Source organism: Capricornis sumatraensis, chromosome 6 (assembly GCF_032405125.1).
Source record: "Capricornis sumatraensis isolate serow.1 chromosome 6, serow.2, whole genome shotgun sequence".
NCBI classification, from domain to species: domain Eukaryota; kingdom Metazoa; phylum Chordata; class Mammalia; order Artiodactyla; family Bovidae; genus Capricornis; species Capricornis sumatraensis.
This window is the reverse complement of record NC_091074.1, coordinates 68,098,381-68,122,023: the sequence shown is the minus strand read 5'-3', so window position 1 is coordinate 68,122,023 and position 23,643 is coordinate 68,098,381. Positions and strand designations below refer to the sequence as shown.

At 48.5% G+C, this 23,643-nt stretch overlaps 2 protein-coding genes across 2 annotated transcripts; both read left to right on the top strand.

The window, feature by feature from the left end:
* The first annotated feature begins 9,704 nt into the window (after nt 1–9,704).
* On the top strand, nt 9,705–10,688 carry LOC138081284 (olfactory receptor 2S2-like). The gene has a single exon (XM_068974403.1). The coding sequence runs from the start codon at nt 9,705–9,707 to the stop codon at nt 10,686–10,688; it is 984 nt and encodes a 327-aa protein (XP_068830504.1).
* Nucleotides 10,689–20,889: 10,201 nt separating this feature from the next.
* Nucleotides 20,890–21,873, top strand: LOC138081357 (olfactory receptor 13C7-like). The gene has a single exon (XM_068974489.1). The coding sequence runs from the start codon at nt 20,890–20,892 to the stop codon at nt 21,871–21,873; it is 984 nt and encodes a 327-aa protein (XP_068830590.1).
* The last annotated feature ends 1,770 nt before the right edge of the window (nt 21,874–23,643 follow it).

Genomic DNA, 23,643 nt, shown 5'->3' with positions numbered 1-23,643 from the left:
CCTTGGGGACAGTCAACTGATGGCAGAGGCGACTGAGAGAGGAGGGGACTGTAGGGCCGTGACAGGCTTCTGGGTTATTTGGGTGGATAGATCATGGCATCTGCTCCCATCACTTCAAGGGAAATAGATGGGGAAACAATGAAAACAGTGTCAGACTTTATCTTTTTGGGCTCCAAAATCACTGCAGATGGTGACTGCAGCCATGAAATTAAAAGATGTTTACTCCTTGGAAGGAAAGTTATGACCAACCTGGATAGCGTATTGAAAAGCAGAGACATTACTTTGCTGACTAAGGTCCATCTAGTCAAGGCTATGGTTTTTCCTGTGGTCATGTATGGATGTGAGAGTTGGACTGTGAAGAAAGCTGAGCACCAAAGAATTGATGCGTTTGAACTGTGGTGTTGGAGAAGACTCTTAAGAGTCCCTTGGACTGCAAGGAGATCCAACCAGTCCATCCTTTAGGAGATCAGTTCTGGGTGTTCTTTGGAGGGAATGATGCTGAAGCTGAAACTCCAGTACTTTGCCACCTCATGCGAAGAGTTGACTCATTGGAAAAGACTTTGATGCTGGGAGGGATTGGGGGCAGGAGGAGAAGGGGACGACAGAGGATGAGATGGCTGGATGGCATCACTGACTCGATGGACGCGAGTCTGAGTAAACTCCGGGAGTTGGTGATGGACAGGGAGGCCTGGTGGGCTGCGATTCATGGGGTTGCAAAGAGTCGGACACGACTGAGCGACCAAACTGAACTGAACTGAACTGAACTGAGTGCTCTACCCTGAGAGACACCCTGAGAGACTGGGAAGATAATAGAAGTAGGCTGGAGGGTGAGGGAGTGCTGTCAAAGAGCTGGTTTGCATGTTTGTGGGCATCCATGGGGTGCCAAGATGGGCCCGGTCCTGAGCAGTTGGAAAATAAGTGGTGACGAATGCTAATATTTTATTTGACCTGTGTTTTGACAAAAAAATTCCAAGAGACAAATCATAGTAAATGGGAAGTTTGCAATTGCTGCAGTGGTACTTAAGGCTGCTCTTTAAGCCCTGAGCTGAGTCAAGTTATCACTGTTTCATGAGAAGGAAAGAGAATGGCACAGAAAGGGAAAAAGGAAAGGGGACCCGCAGAAACTCACCCACCCCCTCAGTCCCTGACTTCACATCCCCAACAAGTGTCTAGCGCTTCACCCCCTACAGCAGTTCACTTTCCTTAACCTTTCATGAGTGCAGGTCCCCACAGCACTCTTGCCAGGAGACACCCTGGACACCCAGGCCAAGGCCACAGAGTCACAACCCTCGAGCCTCAGGTCCAGGGGGCAGGACTGGAGTGAGACCCAGTCTTCAGATTCCTGTCCAGGGTGTATCCTGTGCCCACCTCACCCAGCCAGGCCCTTCGGGGGCAGCACAGGGAACCTGGGGTCTCTGAAGCCCCATCATGCCAAGTCTGCAAACTTGTGTCATTGCAGAGTGTGAACTTTAAATTGGGCAGGGACTGCGAGGTCCTCGAGGGCAGGGAGCAGGAGAGATGGCTATGTGGCAGGGGACCAGGAGGCTGGGCCTCAGGGGCTTGGGGCCTCGATCCTGCCCACCCCAGCACAGTGTGTCTGCTGGTAATGAACTCAGCACTCCCTCACCCTGCACTCCCAAGCCTCAGGTCACCTCACCTGGCAGCAGCTCAGCTACCTGCCTGCACTAATGTCATTGGACAACAGGTAGGAGGCAAGGAGAATCCATCTAGCATGTTGACTATTCTCCTGAAATCTTTTTTAAACTTACTGAAACCAGAATATCTGCTTGGAGAAGGGAACATAATGATATTAATAATATCAGTTGCCACTTACTGAATATTTACCCTGTGCCAAGCTCTGTGCTAAGACCTTTCACTGGATCCTCAAAATCATCCCATGAGGAAATGCTACTCTTATTTCTACAGGTAAGGAGGCCTAGGCTGAGAAAGCCATTAAAGCCCACACTCACCGCCTCTGCCATCATAGTGAGGAGGAGTGACACGGGAGTCCAGATGCAGGCACTTCTGGGACATTGTAACAGGAGCTTCCTCTTGTGCCACTCGTTTTCCTTTAAAATCATTTCTGAAGCTTAAAATAAGACTGAAATGTTTCAAACTAGATTTACCAGCCAGTGAAATAGACATGATATTTACCTGGGTTGGAAGTTACTACAAAGGTGAGGGAATATTTTGGTGATGGTACAGAGAACCAGAGATTGTATAATGAATAGCTCCACTTCACACAAGGAGAAACTCAACCAAGGTTGTACAGAAGAAAGGGAACAAGGGCAAGAATCAAACCTGGATTCCTCACTCTCAGCCTGGGGCTTCTTCCATGGCATCACCCTGCCTCTCAGGAGGAGTAAAACTGAGGAGAGAATTAGACAGTGATTCTCAGAGACACTCAATCTCCTATCACTCTGTAAACCTGATTTCCCAAGACACGATGGAATGAGAGACCTGTCAGACAGAAGCTAGAGTGGTTTCCTGAGTCTACAGCAAAACACCATTGCACCAAAATGCTCTGCAGCATGTCTGGTGCTCCTCCTCTGGGCATGCAGAGGATTACACAGGGCAGCAGGCTGTGGACAGATGGGACACCTCTCACTTCTGAGTCAGAGCATGACCTGTCAGTGTGAGACGCTCTGCTGGGTTCTTCCCCAGCTGTAAGAACTGGTGATGTCCCAGAGGGTGGAGCCAGGGTCTCTGAGGATGACAACCTGGAACAGAGCCCCCTGAAAACCTGCAATCTACACGAAGGGTGAGAACTAAACCTCTGTCCTGGTAAGGCACTAAAATCGTGAGGCTGTGTGTTACTGCAGCAAGACTCTGCTCATCTTTTGTTTTTTCTCACTGTAAGATCTTTTTTATTTTACACTTTAAGCTTTTTATTCTGTATTGGGGTATAGCTGATGAACAATATTGAGGTAGTTTCAGGTGAACAGGGAAGGGACTCAGTCATACAGACACGTGGACCCATTCGCCCCCTACCCCTCCGCACCACCCAGGCTGGCACATACACTGGATAGCGTTCCACGTGTTGTGCAGTATGTCCTTGTTGGTTATCCATTTTGCAAATAGCCAAAACTCAGCTCATCTTAATTGATGGACCAAGAGAACTACAGTTGCTGTCTGTAGCGCCAGCCTGAGCCCATGTTGCCTTTCCAAGCTGGCAGTAACCGGGCAGCATGGTGTTTTCTAGACACAGCCTTATTTCTTTGAGGTCACAAGCTTACAGCTTTATGGGCTGTTCCTGATTTCCATGAAAATGTTCTGATAAGGTGCTAAAATTACATGGAAACCCACCTGTGTCCTCATTTAGCTCTTGAGAGAGAGCAGTTGTTCTTGCATAAAGAAAATGGAGCCCCTAGATCTCTTGTCCCTGTAGTCACATCCTGTGTGTGCATGGCGGAAAAGGGAACGAGGGTGATTTCAAGGTAGGAAATCTGGGATCAGGATTTTAGCAGAAGGAAAGCACCACCTCAAATGGCAGCTCCTGTGAAGGGTGCTGGAGGGGTTGGGGGTAAATTGCACACAGCCCTGTGATTTCTGCAGCTCAGAGTGTGAGAGAGAATGACACACACAACAAATTAATCGTGCTAACAGCTGTGAGCATCACGTTGTCAGAATGGTCAGTGCTGAGGAGACGTCTGAGAAGGTGACCCCACAGAGGAGGTGGGTGTGAGCCGAGCCTTGGAAGATGGGTCGGACAGAAAGTTGCTCCGGCTTGAGGAAAGCATGAGAAGAGGGAGGGAACAGGAGCCTGTGGGGTTTGTCCACCAGCGGGGCAGTGGTCTGCTGAGGCTGGAGCAGGCCACCACAACGGGATGTGTAGCAGGTGAGGGCAGGCACAGGCCAGAGCCTGATGACAAAGGCCTCTGATGTCCATGCCATTCCCACCTGGTCTCCCTGATGGAGACAAGGGTGTTGAAGACAAAGCAGAGTCAGGTGGTATCCTGCCTTTTATCTCCCTAAAGACACTCCCCATTCCTGTACCTGGGGTCACTATTGGAGGTTACCAGTTCTTTTTGCAGCAACACACCAACAAAGACCAATTTCTTATAATTGAATCTTAACTTAAGCGGCAGGATTAATCTAGCCAGCCACATAAAGTCATGACCTAGGAGTCCTTTTAACTTCTGCTTCCCAGACCTCAGGTTTTATTTTGTCTTTACATCCTAGACTCAAAGAGAATCTAGAGGTTTCTAAAGCCCAGAGAGAGGAAGGGATATGACCAAGGTCCCCAAGGGACAAGGGGATGACTATAAACAGTGCAAGGGCAGAAGGCCCTATTTGCCTCTGCTGTGTTCCCAGCACCTAGCGCATAGGCAGTGCTCAATAATAATTTGCTGGATGTGTGGATGAATGAGCCATTGTACTCAGGCAGTTCTTCACCTTTTTTGCCAGACTTCGGCAAGAGGATTCCTACCTTTAATGTTTATATGGATAAGATTTATGGTCAATGATTGACCCAGATTAAACAACTACCCTTGTATGTTTCATAAACTCCCTAAACAATCATCCTGATTTAGGCTGGAGGAAGGAAAATCAGCATTGCCTCTGGGCAGAGAGAGGGTCATGGCAGATGCTGGAGCTCTTGTCCTGGAGGCAGGGAGCACAGGTTCAGCAGGTGTCAATAGCTGAAGGCGCAATCTCTGATGGAGCCTTGCTGCTGGGTGGATCAGCAGCCTTTTTCTTTGTGAGTCTCATCTGCACTACACAGAATCCCCTTTTTTTTTTTCAGAAGGAAATTGAGTCTCAAATTCTAGTGACTTGGTCAACATCACACAGTTAGGCTGGTGATGAAGCTGTCATGCAATGATGGTTTTTTTTAAAGTATTTTTTTATTGAAGGATAATTGCTTTACAGAATTTTGTTGTTTTCCGTCAAACCTCGACATGATTCAGATATAGGTATGCATATATCTCCTCCTTTTTGAACCTCCCTCTCATCACCCTCCCCATCCCATCCCTCTAGGTTGATACACAGCTCCTGCTTGAGTTTCCTGAGCCATACAGCAAATTCCTGTTAGGCATCTATTTTACATATGGTTATGTAAGTTTCCATGTTACTCTCTCCATACATCTCACCCTCTCCTCCCCTCTCCCCATCTCCATACGTCTATTCTCTATGTCTGTTTCTCCACTGCTGCTCTGTACATAAATTCTTCAGTACCATTTTTCTAGATTCCATATATATGTGTTAGAATACGATATTTATCTTTCTCTTTCTGACTTCCTTCACTCTGTATAATAGGTTCAAGGTTCACCCACCTCATTAGGACTGACTCAAATGCATTCCTTTTTATGGCTGAGTAACATGTTCTTTGGAAGGACTGATGTTGAAGCTGAAACTCCAGTACTTTGGCCACCTGATGCAAAGAGCTGACTCATTTGAAAAGACCCTGATGCTGGGAAAGATTGAGGGCAGGAGGAGAAGGGGATGACAGAGGATGAGATGGTTGGATGGCATCACTGATTCAGCAGACATGAGTTTGGGTAAAACTCCGGAAGTTGGTGATGGACAGGGAGGCCTGGAATGCTGCGGTTCTTGGGGTTGCAAAGAGTCAGACACGACTGAGCAACTGAACTGAACTGAACTGAATATTCCTTTGTGTATATGTACCACAACTTCTTTATCCATTCGTCTGTCGATGGACATCTAGGTTGCTTCTATCTTCTAGCTATTGTAAATAGTGCTGCAGTGATCAATGGGATACATATGTCTTTTTCATTTTTGGTTTCCTCAAGTTATATGCCTAAGAGTGGGATTATTGGGTCATTTGGTGGTACTATTCCTAGTTTTTTAAGGAATCTTCCTACCATTTTCCATAGTGGCTGTATCAATTTACATTCCCACCAACAGTGCAAGAGCATTCCCTCTTCTCCACCCTCTCCAGATGTGTTGTTTGTAGCCTTTTTGATGATGGCCATTCTGACCGGTATGGGCTGATATCTCATTGTAGTTTTGATTTGCATTTCTCTAATAATGAGCAATGTTGAGCATTTTTTGATGTGTTTGTTAGCCATCTGTATGTCTTCTTTGGAGAAATGTCTGTTTAGTCTTTTTCTCACTTTTTGATTGGGTTGTTTGTTTTCCTGGTATCGAGTTGTATGCATGGCTTGTATATTTTGGAAATTAATCCTTTATCAGTTGTTTCATTTGCTATCATTTCCTCACATTCTGAGGGTTGTCTTTTCACCTTGCTTATAGTTTCCTTTGCTGTGCAAAAGCTTTCAAGTTTAATCAGGTTCACTTGTTTACTTTTGTTTTCATTTCTGTTACTCTAGGAGGTGGGTCATAGAGGATCTTGCTTTGATTTCTGTCATCGAGTGTTCTGCCTGTGTTTTCCTCTAAGAGTTTTATAGTTTCTGGTCTTACATTTAGATCTTTAATCCATTTTGAGTTTATCTTTGTGTATGGTGTTAGGAAGTATTCTAATTTCATTCTTTTACATGTAGCTGTCCAGTTTTCCCAGCACCAATTAATGAAGAGGCTGTCTTTGCTCCATTGTATATTCTTGCCTCCTTTGTCAAAAATAAGGTACCCATAGGTGCATGGGTTTATTTCTGGGCTTTCTATCTTGTTCCATTGGTCTATATTTCTGTATTTGTGCCAGTACCATACTGTCTTGATGATCGTAGCTTTCTAGTATAATATGAAGCCAGGAAGCTTGATTCCTCCTGCTCCAAGCTTCTTCCTCAAGACTGCTTTGGCTATTTGGGGTCTTTTGTGTTTCCATATGAATTGTGAGATTTTTTGTTCTAGTTCTATGAAAAATGCTATTGGTAATTTGACAGGGATCACACTGAATCCGTAGATTACATTTGGTAGCATTGTAATTTTCACAATATTGATTCTTCCTACCCAGAAACATGGACTATCTCTCCATCTGTCCACATCATCTTTGATTTCTTTCATCAGTGTCTTATAATTTTCTCTGTACAGTTCTTTTGTCTCCTTAGGTAAGTTTATTCCTAGATATTTAATTCTTTTTCTTACTGTGGTGAATGGGATTGATTCCTTAATTTCTCTTTCCAATTTTTCATTGCTAGTATATCAATATCAGTATCAGTTCAGTTGCTCAGTTGTGTCCGACTCTTTGCGACCCCATGAATCGCAGCACGCCAGGCGTCCCTGTCCATCACCATCTCCCGGAGTTCAATCAGACTCATATCCATCGAGTCCGTGATGCCATCCAGCCATCTGATCCTCAGTCGTCCCTTTCTCCTACTGCCCCCAATCCCTCCCAGCATCAGAGTCTTTTCCAATGAGTCAACTCTTCGCATGAGGTGGCCAAAGTACTGGAGTTTCAGCTTCAGCATCATTCCCTCCAAAGAAATCCCAGGGTTGATCTCCTTCAGAATGGACTGGTTGGATCTCCTTGCAGTCCAAGGGATGCTCAAGAGTCTTCTCCAACACCACAGTTCAAAAACATCAATTCTACGGTGCTCAGCCTTCTTCACAGTCCAACTCTCACATCCATACATGACCACAGGAAAAACCATAGCCTTGACTAGATGGACCTTAGTCGGCAAAGTAATGTCCCTGCTTTTGAATATGCTATCTAGGTTGGTCATAACTTTTCTTCCAAGGAGTAAGCGTCTTTTAATTTCATGGCTGCAGTCACCATCTGCAGTGATTTTGGAGCCCAAAAAAATAAAGTCTGACACTGTTTCTACTGTCTCCCCATCTATTTCCCATGAAGTGATGGGACCGGATGCCATGATCTTCGTTTTCTGAATGTTGAGCTTTAAGCCAACTTTTTCACTCTCCTCTTTCACTTTCATCAAGAGGCTTTTCAGCTCCTCTTCACTTTCTGCCATAAGGGTGGTGTCATCTGCATATCTGAGGTTATTGATATTTCTCCCGGCAATCTTGATTCCAGCTTGTGTTTCTTCCAGTCCAGCGTTTCTCATGATGTACTCTGCATATAAGTTAAATAACCAGGGTGACAATATACAGCCTTGACGCACTCCTTTTCCTATTTGGAACCAGTCTGTTGTTCCATAGTAACATGTTCCATGTTAGTATATAGAAATGCAAGTGATTTCTGTATTGATTGTATATCCTGAAACTTTGCTAAATTCACTGATAGGCTCTAGTAATTTTCTGATACTATCTTTAAGGTTTTCTATGTCAACAATGGGTTTTTGAATCGTGTGTTGATATCTGTTGTGGGAATGCCATTGGCACCACTCGCTTTATGAAATGCAGGAGGGAGGTAGACAGAGAGATCTGCTCTCCGGAGAGGCAGAGGAGACAGGTGTGCAGCATAGGGACAGAGAGGATGGCCAAGGGCTGTGGGAGGAAGAAGGGAGCAGGTAACTCTGCAGGGGGCCGGTGGGAGAGGAAGAGAGATGAACTGGGTTCTGAAGAGGATGAGACCCCCTAATGGGGAAGCAAGGAAGGACATGCCTTCAAAAGGAAACTTCTTGTGCAAAGGTGTAGCTCTGGGAAAAGGCATGATTTATTCAGAAAACGGTGGGCCCACTGGCCTATATTATTTGATAGATACACTCTAGCAGGAGAATTCAGGGATATAGCCAGCCCTGAAGGAGAGACCGGGCTTTAATGTTTTCACAGGACACCGGCCTTAATCATCTAGGTGTGAAAGGACGGAGGGAAGAGTAATTATATCTTCTGAAAGGTTAAGATTCACTTTATCAGTTCCCATTCCTCCCTTGGAACAGGCATCACATGGGCCACAAGACAGCTTTCATCTGACACTTGACACTTGGCTCCCTCCAGACACTGGCATTTCCCAGGGGGCTGAGACCAGCTCAGAAGAGCCATGGAGGCTCCTGGGCAAAGACTGTGGCCGCTTTCCACCTTCCCTTTATAGAGCTGGTCAATGACCCAGGACACCTCTGCCAGATTAGAACCTGCCTTTCCCTCCTGTGAAATATTATTGTCAACATCATTTATTCTAAAAACGGAGGCCAAGAGGAGACTCACTTTGCCTTTAGGACCAGGATTAAATGTTTTGACCAATGGCTCTACTGGGATACATATGTTCTTATATACGCTTTTAAAAATCAATGCATGGTCTCTGATCTTAAGGAGAGACACCTGAATAAGGCTTGTACAACCCATGCAGTAAAAATGTTTACCCTTTTTGCCCAAAGGAATGGGGTGACCATCACCCATCACCCACCTGCTTTCCCAAGCTCATCCACCTTAATTTGAGAAAGAGGAGCAACACTTATTACAAATGTGGCATTTTTTGGTCCATGTAGTTTTCTTGCTGCTATAGCCCAGCACCTAAACAACACCCAGCACAAGGTAGACACTCAACAAATCCTCAGTGAGTGAATGAATCTGAAATCCTACTAGAGTCATTAGCCATGAGAAGTCATAACCTAGAAAACGTGCTTCCTCTTAAAAGCCAAGAACACTGCAGATTCAAAAAGAGCTTGAGAAACATGAATTTATTCTCTTGTCTCCCCTAGGTCAGCCTGGGGAGAAGAGAGAAGAGCTTAGGAGATTAGAATGGACCCCATCTCATGAAAGTTACACAAGAACGACAGAACTGAGGGGGCTGACTTGCGGACCTGAAGTCCACTCTCTCATTGTACTGATGGTGAAACTAGTTCCAGAGGCAGGGCTGACTCACCCCAGGTAACACATCCACGTTGCTTGGCTCCCAGGCCCACTGGTGCTTAATCCAACATCTTCGTGGTGCAGATGGGAAAAGAGGGAGAATGAGATGGATGGAGCGTGAGATGAATGGGGCAAACCAGACGCTCGTGACAGAGTTTGTCCTGCTGGGGCTACACGACCACCACAACCTAGAGATGGTGCTGTTTGTGCTCTGCCTGGGCATCTACTCTGTGAACGTGCTGGGGAACGCCCTCCTCATCGGGCTGAACGTGCTGGACCCCCGCCTTCACACCCCCATGTACTTCTTCCTCAGCAACCTCGCCCTCATGGACATCTGTGGCACATCCTCCTTCGTGCCTCTCATGCTAGTCAACTTCCTGGAAACCCAAAGCACCATCTCCTTCCCTGGCTGTGCCCTGCAGATGTACCTGACCCTGGCGCTGGGCTCCACGGAGTGTGTGCTCTTGGCCATGATGGCGTGTGACCGGTATGTGGCCATCTGCCAGCCGCTTCGCTACTCAGAGCTCATGAGCTGGCACACGAGCATGTGGATGATGGCACTGAGCTGGGGGGCAGGCTTTGCCAACTCCCTTCTCCATTCCAATCTCACCTGGAGCCTCCCCTTCTGTGGCCACAATATCATCAACCACTTCTTCTGTGAGATCTTGGCGGTGCTGAAACTAGCCTGTGGGGACATCTCTCTCAATGCACTGCTAATAATGGTGGCTTCAGCTGTCCTGACGCTGGCCCCGCTGCTGCTCATCTTCCTGTCCTACGTGTTCATCCTCACTGCCATCCTGAGGGTGCCCTCTGCTGCCGGCCGGCACAAAGCCTTCTCTACCTGCTCTGCCCACCTCACAGTGGTAGTGATTTTCTATGGAACTCTCTCCTTCATGTACTTCAAACCCAAAGCCAAGGAACTCAACTTGGATAAGCTTATTGCATTGTTCTACGGGATTGTGACCCCCTCATTGAACCCCATCATCTACAGCCTAAGGAATGCAGAGGTGAAAGCTGCTGCCATAGCTCTGCTGAGGGGAGATCTCCTCTCCAGGAAGATGGCCCACTTTCCTGTTGTTCTCTAAGTCCGTCAGGCAAGTGTGTGTGTGCTGAGTCGCTTTGCTACTGCTGCTAAGTCGCTTCAGTCGTGTCCGACTCTGTGTGACCCCATAGATGGTACCCCACTAGCCTTTTCCGTCCCTGGGATTCTCCAGGCAAGAATACTGGAGTGGGTTGCCATTTCCTTCTCCAATGCATCAAAGTGAAAAGTGAAAGTGAAGTCGCTCAGTCGTGCCCGACTCTTAGCGACCCCATGGACTGCAGCCCACCAGGCTCCTCCGTCCATGGGGAATCGCTTTAGTCCTGTCCAAATCTTTGGGAACCTATGGACTCTAGCCTGCCAGGCTTCTTTGTCCATGGCATTCTCCTGCCAAGAATACTCAAGTGGGTTTCTGTGTCTCCTCCAGAGGATCTTCCTGACCCAGGTATCAAACCAGGGTCTCTTATGTCTCCTGTATTGGCAGGGGGATTCTTTACCACTAGCGCCACCTGGGGAACTAGTTATTCTGTGGCATGACTTCATAACTGCAGAGGCTTAAAAATACAAAGGTTCATTTTCTTGCTCACTCTCCAGGTCCATCAGAGATGGATGGGGAATCTACTTCATCTTTTTCATCCTGTGGGCCTCAGATGACAAAGCATCTGCCATATGGCACTCTGCTGGTGAAATGGCAAAAGAAGAAGAGAAGATGACAGAGCCTGTGTGGATTCCTGCGGCTTCCACTCAGAAATGGCCTCTTACTTCCACTTCCACTTCATTGCCCAATGTGAGGTACAGGCCAGCGCTGACACCAAGGGTTGGGGATGCCCACCTACCCCACTTCTGGAAGGAGGGGGAGGAATGAGGAATTCCTGAAGAGCCTGGTGACAATGCCACTAACCTACAGTCAACCCAGGAGATTTCTAGAGCTTCCATTCTCTAGCCAGCTCTGCCTCACTGGCTGATTCCAGGTTAATCATCCCAGGGAGCACTGGTTAGCTGGCTTGTGTGACTCTGGACTGGAGTATCCAGCTAGGTTTCAACCGGCCCTCCAAGAGTTTTCCTCTCAGGTTCTGCATTCAGGTTGAGCATGAGAGAATCTGGAAGGGATGGGAAGGCGGAGGCAAGGCTGCGCTGAGGTGGTGGAGCCCTCACTTGCTGTCAGTGCAGCCCCTCTGGCTCCTGTCAGGCCACCTGCAGCTGCTCTGAGGACCGAGCAAAGGGAGCTCCAATGCAGAGAGTGCCGGCTCCTCCTGCGGGTCACCAGTGTCCCTGAGTCCAAGACAGTGAGGGCCAGACACGGGTTCCAGCGTGTCCTCCTGGGCGCTGGTCTGTCCTCACCTGCCTCTTCACACCACCCGAGAGCAGCTTCAGACCCGACACCAAGTGCAGAGGCTGAGCGTGGCACAGGCTTCTCCTACAGCTGCCACAAATGACAGCTCTGTTCTCCACAACAAAGCCTTACATCGCTCACACTGGTCCTGCTACTTTGGCCAGATCCTGGCTGATTCGCCACTCAAGAACCTATGTTTGCTCCCCATTATTGGAGCAGGAAGCCCAAATTCTTCAGCTGAGTCCTCAGAACTTGAAAACCCGGCTCTGCACCGTCAGCCCGACACCCCATCACCTCTGCACACAGTCGACCCCTTGCTAGTGTCTATACTGTGTTGCATCTTGGTTTGTTGCTCGTATTGTTCTCTGGGGAGACCTGGGACTTTTTCCAAGCAGCTCAGACACCATCATTCTGACATAGCCTTTCCTGGCCTTTTAAAGGGGTTCTCTCCTTTGCGTCCCACAGCACTTTGTTGGAACATTTCCCTTGGTATCTCTCCCTGTCTCCTTTGCATCCATGATATTTCACAACACATCATGGGAGCCTCAAGGGCAGGACTCTGTGGGGACCTGTCTCCTCAGCTCCCATGAGCTTTCCCGATAGAGCGTTACTGAACTGAACTGTCCCTCAGAAGCCCTCACATGTCACACCTGGGGACCTGATCCTGTGCTGCTCCAGGCAGTCAGGGGCTTAGTCTGAACGTGTGGACGGACACGAGTGGGGAGCAGAAGTATCTCCTGCTTTCCAGGAAGTCACTGAAACAAGTCAGGAGACAGCAAAGAACCACCATTTGGGGAGCCAGGAGACCAGGGTTCCAGACCTGGTTCAGCTGCTCTCCCGGCAAGGTCTTCCTGCTGGCCCTTCCCCTCCAGGAACCCCAAAGGCACCTCACACTTAAACTACCCACAGCTGAACTCATCCCTCTGCCCCCAAAGGTCTGTCACCGTCTCAGGGAACAGCAGCAACACTCCCTAAGTCACCCAGCCAGAAACCAGGCAGTCACCAGAGGCGTATATATCTCACGCTTACCACCCCACACATCCAATAGGTCACCGCGGCCCAGAGCAGCCACCTCGCAGCAGCTCCTGGTCACTCCTCTCCTTACTCTGATGCCACTGTCACCTCCTGTCTCTCTCAGATCGTGCAACAGCTGTGCCAGACTCTAAAATCCATCCTCTACACTAACTAAAAAAAAACAGAAAAGAAAGAAACCTGTCTGAGAAAAGAAAACAAAAAACCACACCCATCCAATATTACTACTCATCTGCTTAAATCCCTCAAATGTCACCATTGCTCATCTCCCCTAGGATAAAAGCCAGATCCCATCTACCTGCCCAGCCTCATCACTGGCTGCTTATCTCCACCCCACTCCACCCACAGACACCTTCCAGACACAGTTCCCCATGAATATGTCTTTCCTGCCCCTCTATCTCCCCCTTGCTGTTGCCTCTTATGTCCAAACACCTCTGGACCATTAGGTAACATATATTAGACACTTATCACACACCAGGCTGGGCACTATGCTAGAGTTCTGAGAGCTTTACCGGCTGGGGATCAGTTGGGGTGATGGAAATCACAGGTGAGGAATGCAATATGGACACGGGACCATAGAGACCAGTTCCCCAGCACTGTAGCATCATGATAACTCATTCAATCCTCACTCAATGCCTCCACCCCACCCCCCTTCCAGAAAGCCCCTTCTGATCCCTCCTTCCTAAGTGGGGTCTGTCTCAGTTCTGTCTCCCTCTTCAGGGCTTTCTGTGGTCAGCTAACTGTGTCCTGAATCCCAGCTATTTAAATTACGGATATGAATGAAGACATTTTAAATTTCATACCTTTTAACATAACACCTTTACTTCTAGGAATTACTTTGAGAAAATTACTAGAGGTGCAAAGATTTATGTAAAGCATATATATGGATGTTAATCATAGAGTTGTTTGTGGTAACAAAAATTGGTAACTCTTAAAGGGCAACCATAGAGGAATGTTTAAATAAATCCTGATGGAGCCCAATGATAGACTGTGACACAGCCATTAGAAATCTTACTTTTTGAAGAATATTTGATAATCTGAAATGCTCATGCTGTAATTAACAGAAAAAGGTAGTACATGTAACTTTGTACTCAGTATAATCCTAATTTTAAAGGTATTTTTCTTAGGATATATGAATACATATGTATATAGAAAATCCTAGAAAAATAGGACAAAACATTAGCTGACAGTTATTTCCTCTGGGAGATGCGATTACAGATAAATACCATTTTCTTAATTATTCTTTCCAACATTGCTCAATACTTCTAAAATGAACATGACTTTGAACTTAAAAGATAGTATTGTTTTTGAGAAATGGAAGATCACGTAGCTCCAGATAGAGCACAGAGGAGAAGGGCCCATGCCCAAGGGCAGGAAGAGAGGAAGCACCCGTGGAGCCTGACCCAGGTGGGCGGTCAGGCAGAGAACGTGGAGCTGAGACCTCCTGGGGACATTGGGCCGATGGCAGAGATGGCTGAGGAAGGAGGAGACTTTTTGGTTTGGTGCTTGAACTTCTGGGTTATTTGGGTGGATATTGCATCACCGTGAGAGACACTCTGAGAGATGGGCAAGATGAGACAAGCAGGTTGGAGGAGGTGGGAGGACTGGAGAGAGCTTGTTTGGGGCATCCACAGGGTGGCAAGACAGCCCCGGTCCTGAGCACCTGGAGAATAAGTGGTGACAATTTTCCAATATTTTATTTTGACCTGTGCTCTTTAAAAAATATTCCAAGAGACAAATCATAGTATAATGGGAAAATTTGCAGCTGCTGCTGTGTTATTTAAAGCTATTCTTTAGTCCCTGAGCTGTGTCAAGTTGTCATTGTTTCTTGTGAAGGAAAGAGAATGGCATGGGAAGGGAAACAGAAAAGGGGACCTGCAGAAACTCATACAACCAGCTAAACCCCTGACTTCACATCTGTCACAAGTCTCCAGGCCTCACCCCATACAGCAATTCACTTTCCTTAACCTTCCCTGCTGGTTTAGTGGTGAAGAACCCGCCTGCCAGTGCAGGAGACACAGATTCGATCCCTGCATTGGGAAGATCCCCTGGAGAAGGAAGCAGCAACTCAATCCAGTATTTCTGTGTAGGAAATCCCATGGACAGAGTAGCCTGGTGGGCTACAGTCCATGGGTCCCATAAGAGTCAGACACAACTTAGCAACTAAAGTATAACAACAACCTTTCATGAGTGCAGGTTCCCACAGCACTCTTGCGAGGAGACACCCCATTTCATAGTCCAGGACTCCCACCTGAAGGACGCAGGGTCACAGCCCCTGAGCCTCAGGTCCAAGGAGCAGGGCTGCAGCGAGACCCGGTCTTCATATTCCTGTCCAGGGTCTCTTCTGTGCCGACCTCACCCAGCCAAGTCCTTCTGGGGCAGCACAGGGAACCTGGGGTCTCTGAAGCCTCATCATGCCAAGTCTGCAAACTTGTGTCATTGCAGAATCTGAACTTTAAATTGGGCAGGGACTGCAAGGTCCCTGAGGGCAGGGAGCAGGAGAGATGGCTACGTGACAGGGGACCAGGAGGCTGGGCCTCAGGGGCTCGGGGCCTCGATCCTGGCCCACCCCAGCACAGTGTGTCTGCTGGTAATGAACTCAGCACTCCCTCATCCTGCTCTCCCAAGCCTTGGATCACCACACCTGTCATCCGCTCAGCCACCAGCTGATACCAAGGTCACTGGGCCAACAGGTAGGAGGCAAGGAGAATCCATCTAGCATGTTGACTATTCTCATGAAATGTTTTCTAAACATACAGAAACCAGAATATCTGCTTGGAGAAGGGAACATAATGATATTAATAATATCAGTTGCCACTTACTGAACACTCACCCTGTGCCAAGCTCTGTGCTAAGACCTTTCACTGGATCCTCAAAATCATCCCATGAGGAAATGCTGCTCTTATTTCTCCAGGTAAGGAGGCTGAGGCTGAAAAAGCCATTAGCAAGTGGCAGATCTCAGACTTGGGCTTGGCGGTCTGACTCCAAAGCCCACATTCACCGGCTCTGCCAGTGAGGAGGACTGACATAGGAATCCAGATATGGGCACTTCTGGGACATTGTAACAAGAGCCTCTTCTTGTGTCCCTCACCTTCCTTTTAAAATCATGTCTGAAGCTTAAAATTAGTATTAAATCGTTCAAACTAGATTTACCAGCCAACGAAACTGACATGATATTTACCTGGGTTGGAAGTTCCTAGAAAGATGAGGGAATGTTTTGGAGATGGTACAGAGTACCAGAGATCATATATATTGAATGGCTCCATTTCACTCAAGGAGAAACTCAACCAAGGTCAAACAGGAAAAACGGAACAAGGGCAAGAATCAAACCTGGATCCTCACTCCCAGGCCAGGGCTCCTTCCATGGCATCACCCTGCCTCTCAGGAGGAGTAAAACTGGGGAGAGAATTAGTGATTCTCAGAGACACGCAATCTCCTATCACTCTGTAAACCTGATTGTCCAGGATATGGTGGAGTGTAAGACCTGGCAGACAGACATAAGAGTAGTTTCCTGAGTCTAGTGCAAAACACCATCGTACCCAAATGCCCTGCAGTGTGTCTGGTCTTCCTCTGGGTGTGCAGTAGATTATACAGGGCAGTGGGCTGTGGACAGATGGGATGCATCTCGCTTCTGGGTCAGCGCAGTGATCTGCTGGTGTGAGATGTTCTGCTGGGTTCTTCCCCAGCTGTGAGAACCGGTGATGCCCCAGGAGTTGGAGCCAGGGTCTCTGAGGATGACAACCTGGGACAGAGCCCCCTGAAAACCTGCAATGGTACAAAGGGTGAGAACTAAACCTCTGTCCTGGCAAGTCACTAAAATCATGAGGTTGTGTGTTACACAGGAAAACTCTGCTCATCTTTTTTTTCTCCTCTGTAAAATCTTTTTTTTTAATTTTCAGACCTTAAACTTCTGTATTGGAGTATAGCCAATAAACAATATTATGGTAGTTTCAGGTGAACAGGGAAGTGACTCAGCCATACGTATACATGTAGCCATTCACCCCCAACCCCTTCCTGTCATCCAGGCTGTCACATAACATTGAGTAGAGTTCCATGTACTGTGCAATATGTCCTTGTTGGTTATCCGTTTTTAATATAGCCAAAACTCAGCTCATCTTAATTGATGGACTAAATGAACTACAGCTGCTCTCCCAGACTGAGCCCATGTTGTAGTCCAAGCTGTCAGTAACCTGGAAGCACGGTATTTCCTAAACACAGTGTCTCATTTCTTTGGGGTCATAAGCCCATTGACTCATGGGCTGTTCCTAATTTCTGAATGAATGTGTTCTGATAAGACTCTTAAATTGCAAGGAAACCCACTGCTCTCATTTAGCTCTTCAGAGAGAAGTTCTTGCATGCAGGAGAGGGCACCCCCATGGCTGTGACCCTGTGACCTCCACATGGGCATCCTGGGCTCTGAAATGGGCTGTATCCTGGCAACAGTGCTGTGGGAACCTGCACTCATGAAAGGCTGTTGTTTTAGTCCTCCCAGCAATCACATCCTGTGTGTGCATGTGGGGAAAAGGAAAGGAGGGTGATCCTAAGGTAAGATATCTGGGATCAGGATTTTAGCAGAAGGAAAGCACTGGATCTCGGATGGCAGCTCCTGTGTGGGGCACTGGAGAGGTTGGGGGTAAACTGGACACAGCCCTTTGATTTCCATGGCTCACAGTCTATTGTGTGAGAGGGAATGACACACACAACAAACCAACTGTGCTAATGGCTGTGTGAGCGTCACGGTGTCAGGATGGTCAGTGCTGTGGAGATGTCTGAGAAGGCTGCACCATGGAGGAGGTGTATATGAGCTGAGCCTTGGAAGATGGGTGGGAGAGAAAGGGTGCTCCAGCCTGAGGAAAGCAGGAGAAAAGGGAGGGGACAGGAGTCTGTGGGGTTTGTCCACCAGCAGGGAGTGGTCTGCTATGGCTGGAGCAGGCCAGCACAACGGGGTGTGTAAGAGGTGAGGGCAGGCACAGGCCAGAGCCTGAAGACAAAGCCCTCTGTTGTCCATGCCATTCCCACCTGGTCTCTCTGATGGAGACAAGGGTGGGGAAGAGAAAAACAGAGTTAGGTGGTATTCCGCCTTTGATCTGCCTGAAAACTCTCCCCACACCTGTATCCAGGGTCACAATTGGAGGTTTCCAGTTCTTTCTGTCAGAGAAGGCAATGACAACCCAGTCCAGTACTCTTGCCTGGAAAATCCCATGAATGGAGGAGCCTGGTGGGCTGCAGTCCATGGGGTCGCTAAGAGTTGGACATGACTAAGCAACTTCACTTTCACTTTTCACTTTCATGCATTGGAGAAGGAAATGGCAACCCACTCCAGTGTTCTTGCCTGGAGAATCCCAGGGACAGGAGAGCCTGGTGGGCTGCAGTCTATGGGGTCGCACAGAGTCAGACACGACTGAAGCAACTTAGCAGTAGCAGCAGTTTTTTCTGTAGCAACACACCCAATAAACACCAAGTTCTTATAATGAAATCTTAAATTAAGCTGCAGGCTTAATCCAGCCACATGAAGTCATGACCTAGGAGAGATACTTCCTTTTAACTTCTGCTTTCCTGACCTCAAGTTTTATTTTGTCTTTATATGCCAGGTTCAAAGAAAATCTAGAAGTTTCTAAAGCCCAGAGAGAGGGATATGACCAAGGTCACCAAGAGACAACGGGATGACTGTAAACACTGAGGACTGTAAACTTCGGAGGGCAGAAGGCACATCTGCCTCTGCTGTGTTCCCAGCACCCAGCACATAGTAGGTACTCAATAATAATTTCCTGAATGAGTGAATGAATAAGCCATCACACTCAGGCAGTTATTTACCTTTTGGCCAAACTTCAGCAAGAGAATCCCTACCTTAAAATGTTTACATGGATTAGATTTATGGTTAATGACTGACCCAGATTAATCAACTACCCTTGTATGTTTCATAAACTCCCTTAACAATGATCTCGATTTACACTGGAGAGGAAAAAACAGCACAGGCTCTGGGGAGAAGGGGGTCATGACAGATGCTGGAGGTGTTGTCTGGAAGTCGGGGAGACAGATCCAGCATGTGCCCCTGGTTGAAGGTGTAGTCTCTGATCTGCAGCATTGCTCGGAGACTCATCAGACCTTTCCTCTGTGAGTCTCATCTGGACTACACAGAATCCCCATTTTTCAAAAGGAAACTGAATCTCAAAGCCCAAGTGACTTGGTCAACATCACACATCTGGTTAGTGCTGAACCTGTTATGCAATGCTGGGTTTTTGAATCATGTGTGGACTATCTGTTGAGGGACTGCCCTTGGCAGCACTCACTGTATGAGATGCTGGAAGGAAGGTGACAGAGTCTGCTCCAAGTGTGGCAGAGGAGACAGGTGTGCAGCACAGGAACAAAGACGGTGGCCAAGGGCTGTGGGAGGAAGAAGGGAGAGCTAACTCAGCAGGGCTCAAGAGGGAGAGAAGAGATGAACCGCGCTCTGAAGAGGAGAAGCAGCACCTCCACTGGGTAAGAGACGGAGGACCTGCCTGCAGAAGGGAACTTCTTGGGCAAAGATGTAGCTCTGGGAAGACATGGTTTATTGAGAAGAGGGTGAGCCCATCGGCCCCTACAATGATAGATGCAACTGAGCAAGAGGAATGAAGGGGAGCTGGAGTAGGAAATGGCAACCTGCTCCAGCATTTTTGCCTGGAAAATCCCATGGACAGAGGAGCTTGGTGGGCTACAGTCCACGGGGTCACAAGGAGTCGGACACAACTGAATGACAGCACGCACGAGGGGGAAAGATCCAGCACCAAGAACAGTAGGACTCTACTGCTTACAGGACACTGGCCTCACAGGCAGTGTAGCTGTGAAGGGACTGAGGGAGGGGTGATCTGATCTTCTGACAAGTTAAAGTTTACCATCAGCTCCTATTTGTCCCTCAGACCAGGGATCACAGGGGCCACAAGACAGCTTTCCATCTAACACTTGACACTTGGCTCTCTCCTGACACTGGCATTTCCCAAGGGGCTGAGACCAGCTCAGACGAGCCATGGAGGCTCCTGGGCAAAGACTGCGGTCTCTTCCCACCCTCCCTTTATAGAGCTGGTCAGTGACCCAGGACACCTCTGCCAGATTAGAACCTGCCCTTCCCTTCTGTGTAATATTATTGTCAATATCATTTATGCTAAAAAGCTATATGGAGGCCAAGAGGAGACCAACTTGGCTTTTAGGACCAGGGTTAAATGTTGTGACCTGTGGCTCTATTGGGATATGTATATTGTTGTATATTATTTAAAAAATCAGTGCATGGTCTCTGATCTTAAGGAGGGATACAAGAATAAGGCTTGTACATCCTATGCAGTAGAAATGTTCAACCTTTATGCCCAAAGGAATGAGGTGACCATCACTCATCACCCATCTGCCTTCCCAAGTTCATCCCACTTGAGAAAGAGGAGCAGCACTTGTCACAATTGTGGCATCTTTTTGTCCACGTATTTTTCTTACTGCTATAGCCCAACATCTAAACAACACCCAGCGCAAGGCAGGCACTCAACAAATCTGCAGTGAGTGAATGAATCTGAAATCCTATGGGCATCATTCAGTCACATGAAGTCATAACCTAGTAAACGTGCTTCCTCTTAACAGCCAAGAATCCCGTTCTATTGTCTCCACAGAGCCCTCCTGGGGAAAAGAGAAGAGCCTAGGTGATTAGAATGGACCCCATCTCATGAAAGTTACACAAGAACGACAGAACTGAGGGGGCTGACTTGCGGACCTGAAGTCCACTCTCTCATTGTACTGATGGTGAAACTAGTTCCAGAGGCAGGGCTGACTCACCCCAGGTAACACATCCATGTTGCTTGGCTCCCAGGCCCACTGGTGCTTAATCCAACATCTTCGTGGTGCAGATGGGAAAAGAGGGAGAATGAGATGGATGGAGCGTGAGATGAATGGGGCAAACCAGACGGTCATGACAGAGTTTGTCCTGCTGGGGCTACACGACCACCACAACCTAGAGATGGTGCTGTTTGTGCTCTGCCTGGGCATCTACTCCGTGAACGTGCTGGGGAACGCCCTCCTCATCGGGCTGAACACGCTGGACCCCCGCCTTCACACCCCCATGTACTTCTTCCTCAGCAACCTCGCCCTCATGGACATCTGTGGCACATCCTCCTTCGTGCCTCTCATGCTAGTCAACTTCCTGGAAACCCAAAGCACCATCTCCTTCCCTGGCTGTGCCCTGCAGATGTACCTGACCCTGGCACTGGGCTCCACGGAGTGCGTGCTCTTGGCCATGATGGCGTGTGACCGGTATGTGGCCATCTGCCAGCCGCTTCGCTATTCAGAGCTCATGAACCGGCAGACATGCGTGTGGATGGCGGCACTGAGCTGGGGGGCAGCCTTTGCCAACTCCCTTCTCCAATCCATTCTCACCTGGAGCCTCCCCTTCTGTGGCCACAATATCATCAACCACTTCTTCTGTGAGATCTTGGCGGTGCTGAAACTAGCCTGTGGGGACATCTCTCTCAATGCACTGCTAATAATGGTGGCTTCAGCTGTCCTGACGCTGGCCCCGCTGCTGCTCATCTTCCTGTCCTACGTGTTCATCCTCACCGCCATCCTGAGGGTGCCCTCCGCTGCCAGCCGGCACAAAGCCTTCTCTACCTGCTCTGCCCACCTCACAGTGGTGGTGATTTTCTATGGGACCATCTCCTTCATGTACTTCAAGCCCAGGGCCGAGGACCTCTACTTGGACAAGCTTCTTGCATTGTTCTATGGGGTCGTGACTCCCTCGCTGAACCCCATCATCTACAGCCTGAGGAATGCAGAGGTGAAAGCTGCTGCCATAGCTCTGCTGAGGGGAGATCTCCTCTCCAGGAAGATATTCCGCTTTCCTGTTGTTCTCTAAGTCCGTCAGGCGGGACAGGCTAGTTACACTGTGGTCACGACTTCAAAATTTCAGTGGCTTAAAACCACGAAGGTTTTTCTTCTTGCTTACACTGCAGGTCCTCAAAGGTTGGTTAGGGGATCTAACTCATCTTCTTCATCCTTTGGGCCTTAGGGTGATAAAGTAGCTACCACATTACTGGTCAAAATGGCAAAAAGGAAGGGAAAAATGACAAGGCCTGGGAGGATTCTTAAAGCTTCCACTCAGAAGTGAGGTGTTACTTCCACTTCCACTGCAAAGGCCAGTGCAAGGCACAGGCCAGGGAGGATTACAAGGGAAGGGGATGCCCACCTACCCCATATATCTGGAAGGAGAGGAAAGACTATGGAATTCCTGAAGGGGCTGGTGAGGACCCCAAAACCTACAGTTCACCCAGGAGCTACTAGAGATCTCTAGAGCTTCCATTTCCAACCAGTTGTCCCTCACTGGCTGCTGTCAAGTTAATCATCCCAGAGAGTGCTGGTAAGCAGGCATGTGGAGACTCTGGACTGGGGCATTCTAACCAGGTCAGATCCAGGCCTCACAGAGCTTTCTTTGCTCTCAGGTTCTGGGTTCAGGTTGAGCACGAGAGACTCTGGAAGAGATGGGAAGGCAGAGGCAAGGCCGCGCTGAGGTGGTGGAGCCCTCACTTGCTGTCAGTGCAGCCCCTCTGGCTCCTGCCAGGCCACCTGCAGCTGCTCTGAGGCCCGAGCGAGGGGAGCTCCAATGCAGAGAGTGCCGGCTCCTCCTGCGGGTCACCAGTGTCCCTGAGTCCAAGACAGTGAGGGCCAGACATGGGCTCCAGTGTGTCCTCCTGGGTGCTAGTCTGTCCTCACCTTCCCCTTCACGCCACCCGAGAACAGCTTCAGACCCGACACCAAGCACAGAGGCCGAGTGTGGCACTGATTCTCCTACAGCTGCCACAAATGACAGCTCTGTTCTCCACAACAAAGCCTTACATCGCTCACACTGGTCCTGCTACTTTGGCCAGATCCTGGCTGATTCGCCACTCAAGAACCTATGTTTGCTCCCCATTATTGGAGCAGGAAGCCCAAATTCTTCAGCTGAGTCCTCAGAACTTGAAAACCCGGCTCTGCACCGTCAGCCCGACACCCCATTCACCTCTGCACACAGTCGACCCCTCGCTAGTGTCTATACTGTGTCGCATATTGGTTTGTTGCTCATGCTGTTCTCTGGGGAGACCTGGGACTTTTTTCAAGCAGCTTAGACACTATCTTTCTGACATAGCCTTTCCTGGCCCTTTAAAGGGGTTCTCTCCTTTGCGTCCCACAGCACTTTGTTGGAACCTTTCCCTTGGTATCTATCCCTGTCTCCTTTGCATCCATATTTCACAACATATCATGGGGGCCTCAAGGGCAGGACTCTGTGGGGACCTGTCTCCTTAGCTCACACAGAGCTTTCCCAACAGAGGGTTACTGAACTGAACTGTCCCTCAGAAGCCGTCACTTGTCACACCTGGGGACTGGATCCTGTGCTGCTCCAGGCAGTCAGGGGCTTAGTCTGAACGTGTGGATGGACATGAGTGGGGAGCAGCAGTATCTTGTGGTCATGGCCCTGCCTTCCAGGAAGTCACCAAAACAAGTCAGGGTACAGCAAACAATCCCCATTTGGGGAGCCAGGAGACCAGGGTTTCAGACCTGGTTCAACTGCTCTGTCCGGCAAGGTCTTCCTGCTGGCCCTTCCCCTCCCCAAAGACACCTCACACTTAAACTACCCAGAGCTGAACTCATC

Coding starts and splice junctions, on each gene's coding strand:
- LOC138081284 (XM_068974403.1), top strand. CDS start 9,705: ATGAGATGGATGGAGCGTGAGATGAATGGGGCAAACCAGACGCTCGTG.
- LOC138081357 (XM_068974489.1), top strand. CDS start 20,890: ATGAGATGGATGGAGCGTGAGATGAATGGGGCAAACCAGACGGTCATG.